The sequence below is a fragment of the Hypanus sabinus genome, chromosome 6 (genome assembly GCF_030144855.1).
Source record: "Hypanus sabinus isolate sHypSab1 chromosome 6, sHypSab1.hap1, whole genome shotgun sequence".
NCBI lineage: Eukaryota > Metazoa > Chordata > Chondrichthyes > Myliobatiformes > Dasyatidae > Hypanus > Hypanus sabinus.
In genome coordinates, this window is record NC_082711.1 from 49,706,595 (window position 1) to 49,724,900 (window position 18,306).

General features: G+C 39.4%; 1 protein-coding gene across 1 annotated transcript in view; it reads left to right on the top strand.

The window, feature by feature from the left end:
- The window catches only part of c6h10orf67 (chromosome 6 C10orf67 homolog), a 153,709-nt gene that overhangs the window by 18,412 nt on the left and 116,991 nt on the right, over window positions 1-18,306 (top strand). Inside the window, exons 4-5 of the mRNA XM_059971335.1 lie at window positions 1,971-2,045; window positions 9,707-9,853. Coding sequence (XP_059827318.1) covers window positions 1,971-2,045; window positions 9,707-9,853 — 222 coding nt within the window. The remainder of the gene's footprint in view (window positions 1-1,970; window positions 2,046-9,706; window positions 9,854-18,306) is intronic.

The window sequence follows — 18,306 nt, forward strand, 5'->3', positions numbered from 1 at the left end:
GATGATTCCTGAAATTCAGGAGCTAACATATAAAGAGAGTTTGTTGGCTCTTGGACTGTATTCATTCGAGTACAGAAGAATGACAGGGGATCTCATAGAAACATTTCAAATGTTGAAAGGGTTGGGCAGAGTAGATGTGGAAAGGCTGTTTCCCTTGGTGGGTGAGTCCAGGACAAGAGGCCACAGTCTTAGAATTAGAGGGTACCCATTTAAAACAGAGATGAGGAGAAATTTTTTTAGCCAGAGGATCATGTATTTATGGAGTTTGTTGCCACATACAGCTGTGGAGGTCCAATCATTGAGGGTGTTTGAGGAGATTGATAGGTATCTAATTAGTCAGGGTATTAAGGGATATGGGGAAAAAGCTGGAAATTGGAACGAGATGGGAGAATAGTTTCGCTCATGGTGGAGTGGTGGAGCAGACTTGATGGGCCGAATGGCCTGCTTCTGCTCTTTTGTGATCTTTTATTTCCTTTGCTTTCTCTGACTGAAGCCTGTCTTCATTGACACCTCAAAGAGCTAAAGCTTCAAGATCTCCATACTGACTTTATCTACTCAGATGACAACCGCTGCAATGATGGCCACTGTGCTTGACACTGTCTTCCTTTAATTTGCTCTTGCAAATCAATCCCAAACACCAATTGGTCATTGGTCAAAGCTCTTTTTCACTGCAGTGACCTGCTGCTACCCTTTGTACTCGGGCAGTGGACTTGATTGAAGTCCCCCTTCTCTTAAAACTATCAATGTCCGGATTGGCCACTGGTCAGAGCTCATCAAGCTGCATAAATACTTCATCATAAATCTGCTATTGTTTTGCTAAATTATTTGCTTCTACAGGTAAGATTCCCATAGCTGATATAAATTTGTAGCTTTGTGCTATGGTCATGTTAATTAATCAACGCACACAAAATGCTGGTGGAATGCAGCAGGCCAGGCAGCATCTATAGGAAGAAGTACAGTCGACGTTTCAGGCCGAGACCCTTCGTCAGGACTAACGAGAAAAAGAGATAGTAGGAGATTTGAAAGTGAGGGGGGTGGGGGGAGACCCGAAATGATAGGAGGAGGAGGGATGAAGCTAAGAGCTAGGAAGTTGATTGGCAAAAGGGATACAAGGCTAGAGAAGGGGGAGTATCATGGGACGGAAGGCCTTGGAAGAAAGAAGGGGGGAGGGGAGCACCAGAGGAAGATGGAGAACAGGCAAGGAGTTATTGTGAGAGGGAAAGAGAGAAAAAAAGAAAAAATTATATATAAATTAAATATAAATAAATAAATAGGGATGGAGTAAGAAGGGGCATTAATGGAAGTTAGAGAAATTAATGATATTCTCTAACTTCTGTTAATGCCCCAACTCCCCTTCTTACCCCCATCCCTATTTATTTATCTTTATTATATATTTTTTCTTTTCTCTCTCTTTCCCTCTCACAATAACTCCTTGCCTGTTTGCCATCTTTCTCTAGTGCTCTCCTCCCCCTTTCTTTCTTCCAAGGCCTTCCATCCTATGATACTCCCCCTTCTCTAGCCTTGTATCCCTTTTGCCAGTCAATTTCCCTGCTCTTAGCTTCATCCCTCCCCCTCCTGTCTTCTCCTATCATTTTGGGTCTCCCCATCCCCCCCCCCACTTTCAAATCTCTTACTCTCTCCTTTTTCCGTTAGTCCTGACGAAGGGTGTCAGCTTGAAACATAGACTGTGCTTCTTTCTATGGATGCTGCCTGGCCTGCTGTGTTCCAAAAGCATTTTGTGTGTGTTGTTTGAATTTCCAGCATCTGCAGATTTCCTCGTGTTTGTGTTCATGTTGATTAATATTTTGTTCTGAAAGTTTCTACTGGAGGTGGGAAATAGAAATATAAGAACCTTTTTTTCATTTGTATTTGATTATTCTATTTTGTAAAAGCTATATTAGTCAGTAAAGTTGTACTATGTATGGATTCTGAAGTTCATTACATTAAACATTTTGTTTTCATTGTTGCAGAGAACTGAAGTCCTTCGCAATAGTTTTAGACAGCAGCTTGCTAATGCAATAGCAAAGATCAATGCTGAATGCACAGTTAGTATTATTGAATCTCTTCATATTTACCTTTAAGTTTGTCAAAAAGGATGGTCGATATGATCAGCATCCTAAAATATGTATTTTAAATGTGCTTCATTCATGAATGTTCTGATATTTTTCTTTGTTGTTTATGCTGATATATTTTTAATGTATAAATTTCCTTATTGAATGTTTTATTTAATTCTCAATTGTTTTTACTTTAGTGGCCTGGTGAAGGCCACTATTGGCACACAACATTATAAATTGCAACCATTAAGTCAATTAACATAGTACTTGGAACAGCAGAGCTTTGGACACACCATTCATCCCACAATGTTGTGCCAGTCTAGATGCCAGTTTACACTAAGTGTTCTCCTGTGTATAAGAACATAAGAAATAGGAGCAGGAGTAGGCCATCTGGCCCATCGAGCCTGCTCCGCCATTCAATAAGGTCATTGCTGATCTGGCCATGGACATCTCCACCTACCTGCCTTTTCCCCATAACCCTTCATTCCCCTACTATGAAAAAATCTATCCAACCTTGTCTTAAATATATTTACTGAGGTAGCCTCCACTGCTTTGTTGGGCAGAGAATTCCACAGATTCACCACTCTCTGGAAAAAGCAGTTCCTCCTCACCTCTGTCCTAAATCTAATCTCCCAAATCTTGAGGCTATGTCCCCTAGTTCTAGTCTCACCTACCAGTGGAACCAACTTTCCTGCCTCTATCTTAACTATCCCTTTCATAATTTGATATGTTTCTATAAGCTATCCTCTCATTCTTCGGAATTCCGGCGAGTACAGTCCCAGGCAACTCAATTTTTCCTCATGGTCTAACCCCCTCATCTCTGGAATTAACTTGGTGAACCTCCTCTGCACCACCTCCAAAGTCAGTATATCCTTTCTCAAGTAAGGAAACCAGAACTGCATGCAATACTCCAGGTGCGGCCTCAAAAGTAACCTGTACAGTTGCATCATAACCTCTCTGCTCGTAAATTCAATCCCTCTAGCAATGAAGGCCAACATTTGATTTGCCTTCTTAATAGCCTGTTGCACCTACAAACCAACCTTTTGTGATTCCCATTTCCCTCTACACATCAGCATGTTACAATTTTTTACCATTTAAATAATAATCTTCTCTTTCATGTTTCTTTCCAAAGTGGATGACTTTGCATTTACCAACATCCATATAATCCATATCCCTCCATTCCCTTCATTTTGATGTCCATATAAAAGCCTCTTAAACTACACCAAACTGCCTGCTTCCATTACAACACCTGTAACCCATTCCAGGCATCAACTACTCTTTGTGTGTAGGAAAAAATTGACCCTCACTTTGCCTTTAAATCTCCACTCAGCCTGAAAAGGCATGCCCTCTGGTATTTGATGTTACTGCCCTGAAGAAAAGTTTTTGAGTCTCCACACTATCAATGCCTCCCATAATTTTAAAAACCTTGATCAAGTCTCCCCTTAGTCTCCAATACTCTAGTGAGAACAACCCACGTGTGTCCAACCTTTCCTCATTCCCTCTAATCCAGGCAATATCCAGGAAAACCTCTTCAACACCCTTGCCACAGTCTCCACATCATTTCTAAAATGGGGTGACCAGAACTGCATGCAATTCTCCAGGTAAGGTTTGATTAAAATTTTAAATAGCTGCTGCAGGACTTCCTTACTTCTATATTCAACACCCCTCTGCCAATGAAGGCAAACATTCCTTTTCCTTTCTTTATAACTCATCCAACATGAATAGCCACCTTCAGTGAATCATGGATTTGGACCCCAGGATGCTTCTCCTTTACAATGCTATTAAAGGACCTAAATCAAATTGTACACTTTCTTGACCTCCCAAAGTGCAACCACTCGCTCTATCTGCCACTTCTCTGCTCATGTCTGCAATTAAACCATATTTACTTACATTTATTTATTTTTATTTTTATTCAGAAATACAGCACAGAGCAGGCCCTTCTGGCCCAATGAGACACACCGCCCAGCAACCTACCTATTCACAGCCTAATCACAGGATGATTTTCAATGACCAATTAACCTACTAATCAGTATGTCTTTGGACTGTGGGAGGAAACCAGAGCACCTGGAGGAAACCCACATGCTCACAGGAAGGATGTACAAACTTCTTACAGAGGACACTGGAATTGAGCTCTGAACTCCGAAGTCTCGAGCTGTAATAGTGTTGTGCTAACTGCTACGCTACTGTGCCACCTTTGATAATACTTTATACTGTCCACAACTCAACTAATCTTAGTGTCATCTGCAAATTTGCAAATCCACCAATCTACATATGCATCCAAATTATTGATTAATATAACAAACAACAGAGGTCCTGGCACTGACCCTCGCAGAACTCCACTGGTCACAGACCTCCATTCCAAATATCAACCTTATACGCCTATTCTCTGCCTTCTATGGGCAAGTCAATTCTGAAGCCAAACTTGCAATTCACCCTGTATCCCATGTATCTTTATCTTCTGGATCAACCTACCATGAGTGACCTTATCAATGCTTTACTAAAGTCCATGTGAAAAATGTCTACAGCCTGACCTTCATATGCTCCTTTGACACCTTCTCAAAAATTCATTCAAGTTTGTATGACATGGCCTGACTCATACAAAGCCATGCTGGCTGTCCTAAGCAGCCCATACCTTTCCAAATATGCATGAATCATATCTCTCGGTATCCTCTCCAACAACTTCTCCATCACTGACATGTGGCTCACTGGCGTAGTGCAGCACCTAACATTTGGCCAGATTAAACCTCATCCGTTATCTCTCCACTCATATTTGCAACTAATTTATATTTTGCTGTATCCTTTGATAATCTTCTACACTCTCCATAATGCCAGTAATTTTTGTATCATCTGAGAATCTACTAACTCACCCATCTACATCTTCATCCAGATCGTTTAGAGTCAGTGCCCACTTTACTGGGTTCACCTGTTCACCTTGATAATGCAAATAGCTAATCAACCAATTATGTGGAAGCAACTCAATGCATAAAAGCATACAGACTTAGGCAAGAGGTTCATTTTTTGTTCAAGCCAAACATTGGAATGGGGAGGAAATGTGATATATGTGACTTTGACCATGGAATGATTGTTGGTGCCATTTGGGGTTATTTGAGTATCTCAGAAACTGTTGATCTCCTGGAATTTTCCCACACAACAGTGGAAACACCTTGTTAATGACAGAGGTCAGAGGAGAATAGCTAAGCTATTATATACAATACCATGCAAAAGTCTTAGGTATCCTTATTTTTTTAAATATATGGTTATAGATTCCACAGTGTTCAGAAATCATCGAGGCTGTCTGGGATTATGTAGAGACATGGAAGCAAGCAAGAAAGCCAAAGTCTGCAGAAGGACCGTGGCAAGTTTTCCAAGATGCTTGGAACAACCTACCAGCTGATGTTCTTATACTGCATGACAGTTTACTTAAGAGAACTGATGCAGTTTTAAAGGACAGTCACGCCAAATATGTTTACTTCTTACTGCTCTTTATAGTAATTCTTTTGATATTTAGAAACTTTTTATTATTTTTTGACAGTTTCACTTTTCAGAATATTTTTACTTGTGCCTAAGACTGTATATCCCTACATGTCACCATGAGGCATAGACCTCCAGACAGAATGGGAGCCTTTGACCACTACTCTCTGTGTTCTATGAGCAAACCAATTCTGAATCCAGCAGCGTGACACTATGAATGATATTTTATTCTTCTAGAGGAGACTACCATGAGGGACCTTGTCAATCACCTCACTAACATGTAGACAACAAACACAGCTCTTCTTCCATCAATTATCTTCATCTCCTCAATCTAGTAAGTAAATTGTGACTGCCCTCTCCAATCCCACAAAGCCATGCCACTGTCTCTATGAGGCCATAGTTCTCCTAATGCTCCAAAGTTGTACCCCTAAGTTTACTCTCCAATAGCTTTCCTACAACTGATGTGAGTTTCCAGGAATGTCATATTTTCTTCTTGAATACTGGCGCAACATTAGCTAATTACCAGTCTCCCAAGACCTCATCTGTGGCAATAGAGGTCACTTAGATCTTGGTCATGTCCCCAGCAATCTCATGTCCTGCCTTTGGGGACATATCCACTTTAATATTGTTTAAGAGACCTAACACTTCATCCTCCTTTATCTTGAAATTCCCTAGCACATTAGCAAGCTCCAAACTGATATCACTATCCCCCACATCCTTCTCCTTGGTAAGTACCAATGCAAAGTACTCAGTTAGAATCTTGCCTCCAGGCACATGGTCCTTCTTTTATCCTAGAGTGATCCTACCCTACCTTTAGTTATCCTCTTGCTCTTGATATATGTACAGAATGCCTTAGGATTCTCTTTAATCTTACTTGGCATCGTTTAATTCAGTTAATTAGTTATCTTCCATATAGAATAATGCTTGGAAGGAGCACTGAAAGTAGCAAGAATAATATATCCTGGAGTATGTACTTTAATATTGATCACCTGAAGTTGCTTGGTAGCAACCTTCGCTGACTCAACAGACCATTTTCTGAAGGAAATATCTGCCATATTGTGCCTGGGACAGGAAATGAGCGAACTGGTACAAGCTTCTTCTCAGTGCTGAACCAAATGGAGAAAGAAAGTTTTATGTCCTTTCACACTATATTACTCATGGTTCCCCTAATTTCCTCTTTTCTTGCTTTATAATCCTTAAGGGCTCTATTTGACTTTCCCTCCCTAAAACTTACACAGGTCAAATGTAAGGGGAAACTGTACCATGTGTGGCAGGACCCTTAGGAGAATTGATGTAGAGAGGGATTTTGGGGTGGGGAGGGCAAATCCATTGCTCCCTGGCATGAACCCAAAGGCAATACAAGTCGATAAGATAGTAAAGAAGGTACACAGAATGTTTGGCTTCATCAGCTGGGGTGTTGAATATAATAGTCATGTTGCAGCTGTCTAAAACTTTGGTTTGGATACATTTGTAAAAGAGTGGCCCCAAGAAAATCCATTTGCCACCAATGTTGTTGATGCTTTCCAAGGGAAGTCAGTAAAGTTTCTTATAGCTTATACCCATTTGCTTGAGAAGAGCACCTGCAATCAACAGGGCTAAAACTTTTCTGCAATGTGTTAATCTTGTTTCATAGTTCCATGCTGGGTGGTCCATCTAGTTTTTTTTCTTTAGAATCTGTGGATTTAGAGTCTCATGTAAACTGCATGGATAAAGTCAAATATTTCTTCTTCAATGGATTTTAGTAAACCTATTGAGTTTTTATGATAGAGGATAGTTTCAGAATCAAAATTACTGTTTGTTTTGATGTAACACAAGTATTCTCTCAACACCAAATTCCTCCCTTCTAATGAGCATTTTAATCTTTCACTGTTGGATCTTAAGTTTCACAGCCCTCTGGCCTACTACCAGTTCTTGTCAATTTGTCTATATGCTTTACTCTTTGTTTTAACATTATCCTTGACTTCCTTTGTTAACCATGAATTGCACTACTTTCTGATGGAATTCTATTTCTTAATTGGGATATGTTCCTGATGAATAATATGGACTGGCTACTTGAATATTTGCCACTGTTCATTTACCAACCTGTCTCTTTGCTTATTTTCCCAGTCGTTTTCAGCCAATTTCAGCTTCACAGCATTACAATCACAATTTGGTAAGCAGGGATTTCCTTGCCATATTTGATCTCATAAAAATGAAACTTCATGGGGTCTGGAGTCACCACAAAGGGTATCCAGGGCGACATTGCCAAATTGTTGTTTACAGGAGCTTGTGTGTAAGTTGTCTGTTGTGTTAGTTACAAACCCCATTTCCAGAAAAGTTGGGATATTTTCAAAAATGCAGTAAAAACAAAAATCTGTGATATGTTAATTCAAGTGAACCTTTATTTAACTGACAAAAGTACAAAGAAAATATTTTCAATAGTTTTACTGACCAACTTAATTGTATTTTGTAAATATACACAAATTTAGAATTTGATGGCTGCAACACACTCAACAAAAGTTGGGACAGAGTTTAAAGAAGATTGAAAAGTGCACAGAATATTCAAGTAACACCGGTTTAGAAGACTCCACATGAAGCAAGCTAATTGGTAGCAGGTGAGGTATCATGACTGGGTATAAAAGTAGCGTCCATCAAAGGCTCAGTCTTTGCAAGCAAGGATGGGTCATGGCTCACCCCTTTGTGCCAAAATTCATGAGAGAATTGTTAGTCAGTTCAAAAGGAACATTTCCCAATGAAACATTGCAGAGAATTTAGGTCGTTCAACACCTACAGTACATAATATTGTGAAAAGATTCAGAGAATTCAGAGACATCTCAGTGCGTAAAGGGCAAGGTCGGAAACCAGTGTTGAATGCTCGTGATCTTCGAGCCCTCAGGCGGCACTGCCCAAGAAACCATCATACTACTGTGACAATTATAATCACCTGGGCTCGGGAGTACTTCGGACTTAACACAGTCCATCGCTGCATCCAGAAATGCAACTTGAAACTGTATTATGCAAGGAGGAAGCTATACCTCAACTCTATGCAGAAACGCCGGTGAGTTCTCTGGGCCCGAGCTCATCTCAGATGGACTGAAAGACTGCAGAACCATGTGCTGAGGTCAGATGAGTCCACATTTCAGCTAGTTTTCGGAAAAAACAGGCGTCGAGTTCTTTGTGCCAAAGATGAAAATGACCATCCTGATTGTTATCAGCGAAAGGTGCAAAAGCCAGCATCTGTGATGGTATGGGGGTGCATCAGTGCCCACGGCATGGGTGAGTTGCATGTATGTGAAGGTACCATTGACTCTGAGGTGTATATCAGGATTTTAGAGAGACATATGTTGCCATGAAGGTGACGTCTCTTCCCGGGACATCCATGCTTATTTCAGCAGGACAATGCCAGACCACATTCTGCACGGGCTTCAACAGTGTGGCTTTGTAGACACAGAGTGCATGTGCTTGACTAGCCTGCTGCCAGTCCAGATCTATCTCCTATTGAAAATGTATGGTGCATCATGAAGAGGAGAATCAGACAACGGAGACCATGGACTGTTGAGCAGCTGAAGTCTTATATCAAGCAAGAATGGACAAAATTTCCAATTGCAAATCTACTACAATTAGTATCCTCAGTTCCAAAACGATTAAAAAAGTATTATTAAAAGGAAAGGTGATGTAACACAATGGTAAACATGACTCTGTCCCAACTTTTGTTGAGTGTGTTGCAGCCATCAAATTCTAAATTTGTGTATATTTACAAAATACAATTAAGTTGGTCAATAAAACTATTGAAAATCTTTTCTTTGTACTTTTGTCAGTTAAATAAAGGTTCACTTGAATTAACATATCACAGATTTTTGTTTTATTGCATTTTGGAAAATATCCCAACTTTTCTGGAAATGGGGTTTGTACATTGACACAATGTTATAGTGTAATTATTAGCTGTAATAAATGGAAAGGATGTAAAGAAAGAGATTTGAAAGGAGCTATCTAAATACAATTCCACTCTTTTTCTCATTTACCTCTGTTCCAGAGAAAATATTGATAATTTGCTCTTTCTTTAATCTGCTATTAAAGATTTGGTGGATTCAATGAACAATTTCAGTATAGAGTTTGTCATGTTACAGAACTTTGCTTAGGCAAAGTATGTCTTTTTCATTCATTTTCTAGTTGTGATCAAAATATGCATATTGTGTTCACAGAAATATTGTACAGAACTGAATAAAAAGAATAAGACAACTCATGAAGACAGCATCACAACCTTAAGTGCTCTCAAACAAAAAGATTTACTTATTTCATCATTAAAAGGAAGATTAGAAGAGTATGAGAATTCAAGACAAACTGATATGGTAAGTGCATTATTTTAACTATTCTAAACTTCAGCTATCAAAGTACCATCAAGTTTGGGATTCCCAGAAAAACAAAGACTCCCAATTTGTAAGCTGTTCTGTGATGCAAACATCTCCACTGGGTTAACGTCAAATCCATTGGGCAATGTACCTGATGGAAAAACATTTCCCTTGAAAGGGATGTCAACATGAGAAATGGGTATTAGGTAATTCAATTCATTTCAATTAAATGTTATATTGTGGACCGAAGGGCCTGTAATGTGCTTTAGATTTTCTGTGATCTTTTAACTGTTTTTTGGTGCTTTGTGTTATTTTTTATGTTTCACTTCCTACTTGGTAAATTGGTTTGCCATTGTCAAATGTACCAAAGTACACTAAAAAAAAACTTGTCTTGTGTGCTGTTCATACACATTAAATCATTGTAACAGTTCATTGTAACAAGATGAAATAATAAGAGAATGTAGAATAAAGTATTCCAATTACAGAGAAAGTGCAATGCAGGTAGACAATAAAGTGCAAGGTCATAACAAGTTACACTGTAAAGTTAAGGGTCCATCTTTTCACTGCAGGATAAAAAGTGTTATTAAGCCTGGTGGCATGTGTTTTCAGGTGTTTGTATCTTTTGCTCTTTGGGAGGGTGAGAAGGGAGAATGTCCAGGGTGATTGGGATCGATGATTAATTATAATTTTTACATTTTCTAGGTGATTAAGTTATTTATAATGCTAACTGAACATTTTTGAACATTTCTAAAAGCATTTCAGAAGTGTTTAGTGATAGCATTGTTCCCCCAAATCTCCGTAGCTCATTATCAATTAGTGTGTCATTAGTCATGGGGGAATTTTAATGCTGTATCTGCTATTTTTAATTCCTTATTTTGGATGGTGGCTCTTAGGAATTAATATTGATACCAGTCTCAGAGACTGGGTTCCATCCAGGCACGATAAGACCAAGTTAGATGAACATGTTGTATTCATAGAAATATGCCCACCTGGACAAGCTGGCGAGCACTGTGAGGGTCATGTTTTTTGACTTCTCCAGTGAGTTTAACACCATCCACCCTGCTCTGCTGGGTGAGAAGCTGACAGTGATGAAGGTGGATGCTTCCCTGGTGTCATGGATTATTGATTACCTGACTGGCAGACCACAGTACATGCGCTTGCAACACTGTGTATCAGACAGAGTGGTCAGCAGCACTGGGGCTCCACAGGGGACTGTCCTGTCTCCCTTTCTCTTCACCACCTACACCTCGGACTTCAACTACTGCACAGAGTCTTGCCATCTTCAGAAGTTTTCTGATGACTCTGCCACAGTTGGATGCATCAGCAAGGGAGATGAGGCTGAGTACAGGGCTACAGTGGGAAACTTTGTCACATGGTGTGAGCAGAATCATCTGCAGCTTAATGTGAAAAAGACTAAGGAGTTGGTGGTGGACCTGAGGAGGGCTAAGGCAGCAGTGACCCCTGTTTCCATCCAAGGGGTCAGTGTGGACATGGTGGAAGATTACATGGTGGGGATATGAATTGACAATAAGCTGGACTGGTCAAAGAACACTAAGGCTGTCTACAAGAAGGGTCAGAGCCGTCTCTATTTCCTGAGGAGACTGAGGTCCTTTAACATCTGCCAGACAATGCTGAAGATGTTCTACGAGGCTGTGGTGGCCAATGCTATCATGTTTGCTGTTGTGCTCTGGGGCAGCAGTCTGAGGGTAGTAGACACCAACAAAATCAACAAACTCATTCGTAAGGCCAGTGATGTTGTAGGGGTGGAAATGGACTCTCTGACGGTGGTGTCTGAAAAGAGGATGCTGTCCAAGTTGCATGCCATCTTGGACAATGTCTCCCATCCACTCCATAATGTACTGGTTAGGCACAGGAGTACATTCAGCCAGAGACTCATTCTACCGAGATGTAACACTGAGTGCCATAGGAAGTCATTCCTGCCTGTGGCCATCAAACTTCACAACTCCTCCCTTGGAGTGTCAGACACCCTGAGCCAAATGGCTGGTCCTGGACTTATTTCCACTTGGCATGATTAACATTTTTATTTAATTATTTATGGTTTTATATTGCTATATTTCTACACTATTCTTGGTCGGTGCAGCTGTAACGAAACCCAATTTCCCTCGGGATCAATAAAGTATGTCTGTCTGAAAGGAAGAGACAAACTAGTCCATCAACGTTGCCTCACATCATTGTGGCTAAATACTACCTCCATACTTCCATCTTCTACCATGTATGCAATCTTTTATGAGGCAAACCAAAGGGGGAGAAACAAGACTAATAAAAGAACAAAATACTTTGTAAATTTACCCATTGGCCCTTCAGGTAATCAAAAGCACTGCAGAAGATCATGGGTTATCTCTGTATATTGCATTCACTTTCTCAGTTGGAAACTGACTCACTTCCTTGGAAGAGATGCAGTGAATCAACTCATCCTGTACCATTCAAAGTTCTAAGATTGTACTAAAGACTCATCTACAATTTGGGGAAGGACAAAGATAATGGGCAGGTAACAGGTGGGTGTGTAACCTTTAAGATAGCATAATGCATCCACTCTACGTGCTGCTCATAGAAAGATTTCAGATTCTCAGTACTATCCATGATGTTTCTTTTCAGCTTTTGACTGTCACAGGCCACTGAATCTCAGAAATTAGTGGAATTATTGCTGCTTTGGGACACTTTGAGTACATCATTAATTATTTTCTTCATTTAACCTTAGTGTAAGGGTTGTTGGTCTGGGAGAGGACAACGATGTTGGTTCTCTTATCCTTCTGGTGAGTATGGAAGATTTTACAGAAACATCGCTGGTATTCACTTCCCAGTGCCTAGTGGTGTGTGCCGTAGTTAGTTCAAAAGCAAGACCAAAATCAAAGTAAAATTTATTATTAAAGTAAATGTATGTTATCATATACTAACTTCAGATCCATTTTCTTGTAGGTATTTGTAAAGTAAATAAACACAATAGAATTTTCAAAAAACTTTACATAAACAAAGACCTACAAAAAACAAGCCATGTGTGTAAAAAAAAGACAAATCATGCAAATAAATTTAAAAAAATACTGAGAACATGAGTTATAGAGTTCTTGAAAGTGAGTTTGTACGTTGTAAAATCAGTTCAGAGTTGTCATGAGTGAAGTTATTCTGGTCAATTCTGGAGCCTGATGGTCGTAAGGTGTTAACTTTTCTGATCCTGAATTGTCCTGGAATGGAATTTGGCAGTCAGAAGCAGATCAAAGAACCATGATCACTGCTGCCCAGTAAGTCATGGAATTTGTACTAGGTCAATGCATTGACCTTCAAATATCCTTTTCTTCAATTGACCAAGATAGTGACTATTATCATTGATATCTTCCTGTGCCAATAGATGGCTCCTGAGTCATAAGAAGTGATCCACAATATCCAGGGTCCTACTTCTCAGAAGATAATGTGGGTCATCAGTAGAAGGTTAATCGGGACATTTTTACGTCGGGAAGTTGTATGAGTCCTGACATATGAATTGGTGAGCGTTGACTGTTCTTGCAGCTTGGCCTGCCAGCACTCATAGCTTAATTACAGAGGTCGAGATGACTTTGATAGGTTAAATAGTTTCCAATTATTTCTGTAGATTAACTCCATTACCATAGGAAGCATGTGGGAATTGAGATGCAACATTGCAACAAGATGATTTCAAGAAGTATTGGATCAATGACACACTCTTTTGACAGTTCCTTTCACTGTGATTTCTTCAGTTGTTTAGTAGCATAGCTTGTATGCCATGCCTTTGCAAATACTAAATTAAGGTGATTTTCTGTAATAAGTGAATTTGAAGATGATGTTTCACAGTCCTTCAAGACTGATAAATTTGAAGTCTATAGTTATGTCAATAAAGGCTATATTAGATGGCGCAACTTATGGCTCTTGCTTGGAGTTATCAAACAGTGAACATCAAGTCAGCTATGCTTCTGAATGACAGTACTCACACTACATTTCAGTGAACAACTGTGGGCATTGTGAGAAATGACTTAGAACCTTGGCAATGATTCTTCCTCTAGCAGACAGAGGATGAAACTTTCAATACCTACTCCAGTCAAACTTGTTTCCTTTCTTGATGGCAGTCACAAATACAGCATCTCTGAGATCCTTTATTATATTTTAATAGGTTTGTAATTACTTACTGTGACACAAAAGAAAACAATTCAACCCATCAGGTCCAAGCCAGCTCCAAGTAGAGCAATCCCATTCCTACTCTTCTTATTTTCCCTCTAGCCCTTTATTTTACTTCACATGCCCATCAGTTCCTTTTTTCGTCCTTTTTGCTATATACATGCTTGAAGGAGTAATTTAGAGCAGCTGATTAACTTCATAGCCCATCTTTGGGAGGCAAGAGGAAACCTGAGCACCTTAAAAAAAATCAGCATGGTCACATAGAGAATATGAAAATTCCACAGTGGTGAATTTCTCTGTAAACTTGAACTTTAGAAGATACAGTATTTCTGCAGGATCTTTGAGCTGTTAGATCCCCAGGTGAAGATTTCAAATGTTAAGCTGTCATGGTTAAGGCTCTTTATGCGGAGCACACTTTAAATATGATGAGGATTTCTGACTCCATCACCCTTTCAGAAAATGTGTTCCGAACCATGATCAGTCACAGAATGAAAACCTTTTGTCTTAACTCTGCTGATCTTTCAGCTAATGAACTTAAATTGTTGTTCACTGGTTTTTATCCTCTGTGTTAGTGAAGTAGATCATTCTGGTTAACCTCTGTACACCTCTTGTAATTTTATATATCTCTGTTAAATCTCTCTGAGTCATTTGTTCTCCCCAAAAGAATAAATACAATCTCATTCTGCCACATATAACTTGCATACATCATCAAATTCACTTGTCTCACCAACTGAAGTACATAGAACAGAACAGCACAGGAGCAGCTGACAGCAACCCACAGCCTCGTAACCTTTGTGATGTCCTTTACTGTTCACAACCCTCCCTTAAAAGAAGCAGACCAACTGTCCTTATTAAACTGTGCCACTTTGTAAATGCTTGTGTACACATATAACAACCCTCTGAATTATTTCCAAATGTTCGTGCATCACCAATATTAGCCTAATGTGCTTGGAATTACTTAGCATTTCCCTCCATCCCTTTTTAGACAATGGTACCACAAATAAGAATCTTCTCGTCTTTCCTTACAACACTGAAGGATGTCATTTCTTGGACTGTGTTAATCATTGATGAGGAATGACACATTTCACTGATGCTTTGATGCACATATGATGAATAAAGCTAATCCTTCTTTTTCTTCCTTTTGTTAAATGCATACGTATCTATGTTGAACTTCTACCAACTATTCCTCAAATGCCTACCACTGGTCTAACATTAATTTACCTTTACATTGCTGATTTAAATTCACTTTTGATAAATCAGAACTCAGCTTAACAAAATTGAGCTTACATCCAATTTGGAGTTTCTAACAGAATTATAGTCACATAGAACAGAAACAAGCCCTTCAGCACAATGTGTCCAAGCTGGCAATTGGGAACAGATCACCAATATAGTCAGTAATTGGCCATAACTTTCCATGTCATGGAGTTTGAGATGCTATTTTAATACTTTACTCCTGTTGTAGGAGTGCCTGCCTCCATCACTCCATTATTTCAATCACCCTCAGAATAAAATAATTCTTCCTCAAAATATCCTACACATAAATCTAAGCCTTCTGTTTATGAACATCTGAGGAAAAATTCTCACCATCTACTCTATCTATACTATCATTATTTTTTGTACCACAATTGCATATCCTCACAAACTTTGTCATTCCGAAGAAAATAAATCCAGTCTTTCCTTAAAGCTCAAACATACTATTTCAAGGCAATAATTGAATTGACTTTATTACTTACATCCTTCAAATACATGAGTAAGAACCTTTACGTTACATCTCCGTTCAAATGTGCAATGTGCAATCATAGTAATTTACAATAAATATTATAAACAACAGGACAGTCAATATAACACAGAAATACAGTTGTGTCAGCATGAATTAATCAGTCTGATGGCCTGGTGGAAGAAGCTGTCCTGGACCCTGCTGGTCCTGGCTTTTATGCTGAGGTACCGTTTCCCGGATGGTAACAGCTGGATCAGTTTGTGGTTGGGGTGACTCGTGTCTCCAAAGATCCTTTGGGCCCTTTTTACACACCTGTCTTTGTAAATGTCCTGTGTAGTGGGAAGTTTACATCTACAGATGCGCTGGGCTGTCCGCACCACTCTCTGCAGAGTCCTCCGATTGAGGAAAGTTCAGTTACCATACCAGGCAGTGATGCAGCCAGTCAGGATGCTCTCAATCATGCTCCTGTAGAAAGTTCTTAGAATTTGGGGGGCCATACCAAACTTCTTCAACCATCTGAGATGAAAGAGGTGCTGTTGTGCCACATACACACAGCCAGTGTGTACAGACCACGTGAGATCCTCGGTGATGTTCATGCTGAGAAACTTAAAGCTGTTCACCCTCTCAACCCCAGATGCACTGATGTCTATAGGGGCTAGCCTGTCTCTATTACTCCTGTAGTCCACAACCAGCTCCTTTGTTTTGGCAACATTGAGGGAGAGGTTGTTTTCTTGACACCACTGTTTCAGGATGATGACTTCTCCTCTGTAGGCTGCCTCATTATTATTTGAGATTAGGCACATCAGTGTAGTGTCGTCAGCAAATTTAATTAGTAGATTGGAGCTGTGGGTGGCAACGCAGTCATGTGTATACAGAGAGTAAAGGAGGGGGCCTAGGACACGGCCCTGAGGGGCACCTGTTTTGAGGGTCAGAGGGGCAGAAGTGAGGAAGCCCACTTTTACCACCAATAATATTGTGGTAAATATCCTCTGCACCCCAACAGTGCAATGATATCTTCATTTAGTGTGGTGACCAGAACTGCACACTACATCAAAAGCAGCTTGTATAGTTGTACCATAATCTCTCAGATACGGGATTCTAAACCCTGGCTAATAAAGGCATGCATTCCTTCTGCTCACTTAACCATCCTGTCTACCTGTGCAGTTGCCTTCAGGGATCCTTGCACATGATCACAATTCCTCTAATGTTCTTCCTGGGTCCTTGTGTATATCCAGCTTTGTTAATTCTCCTAAAACGCATTGCTGGACACTTTTCAGGATTAAATTTAAATTGCCACTTCTCAGTCAATTTTATCTGCTCATCAACATGATTCTGGAGGCAAAGGTTACTCTCCAACCTAACAAAAAACATTAATCTTGGAGTCATTTGCAAACTTACAAATCATGTTGTGGTCATTCTTTCCAGTAAATACACAAATTCAAACTGAATATACCCTTAAAATGCTATCCAACCACTACAGTTTCCGCTTGACCAGCATCAAATCCTAAAAGCTTTCTAAGCTGAGCATAGATCTTCAATTGATTATATTTCCAAAAGTATGCTTCTTTGATACCCTTTCCACTTGGTCATTAATTGAGACCATCCAAGTGGAAAGGATATAAAATAGATAGTTGGAAACCTCTATTATTACAGCTTTAGAAATATGCCTATATATGTGCTCTGTTAGCTCCCTATTGGGAACATTATTATTACAATTTAAGCAATGTTATACCCTTTTGTTGCTAATTCAGCCCATATGACTTCCGTGTTGATTTTTTTTTCAATCCTTCTCATTGGCATATTCCTTTCTTGAACAATGATACTGTGCCCCTCCTATTTTAATTCCTGATCCATTTAATCTAAAATCCTAGTATCGGGAATATTGAATGGCCGCTTCAACTCATTGTTAAGTCTTGTTACAATAATAACCACTATTTGCTGCTCTTACATCTATCTAGGCCCCTAGATCACTATCCTTATTGCCTTAGAATCCTTGTATTGAACCATAACAATAAGCACTGTAAAATGTCTTTGTTTCCTTTACCAAGCATTTTTTTGCCAGTCTTTGGCTTCCAATCTCACTTCTTTGCTTTCTCAATTAATTTCCTAAATTATAAACATGAGATTCTGCAGATGCTGGAAATCCAGAGTAACACACAAAAAATGCTGGAAAAATTCAGCAGGTCAGGCAGCATTTTTGGAGACGAATAAAGAGTTAACATTTTGGACCAAGGCTCTTCATTAAGACTGGAAAGGAAGTGTGAAGAAGGGAGACATCTACAGTATGTGTTTTATCTTTTTGATCCTCCTTGGACCCAGACCCTGCAACCAAATACTGAATCGTGAATTTCTTGCCATAGCTGTACTTTCCTGCTGCACCATTCTACTGTTTCAAATCCCATTATTTCACAATCTCATTTTAACTCTTTATACCTGGCTTTAAGAAACAAAGACTTTTCTGGAAGCCTCTTGTTTCCATTGTTCAGTGATTTCATTTCTATTTTGCTCCATTATCTGAACTCCAATCAAATTGATTCTTTCTTGTATATCTGAAACTTCCAATCTTCACTACCATTTTAATAATGACAGAACT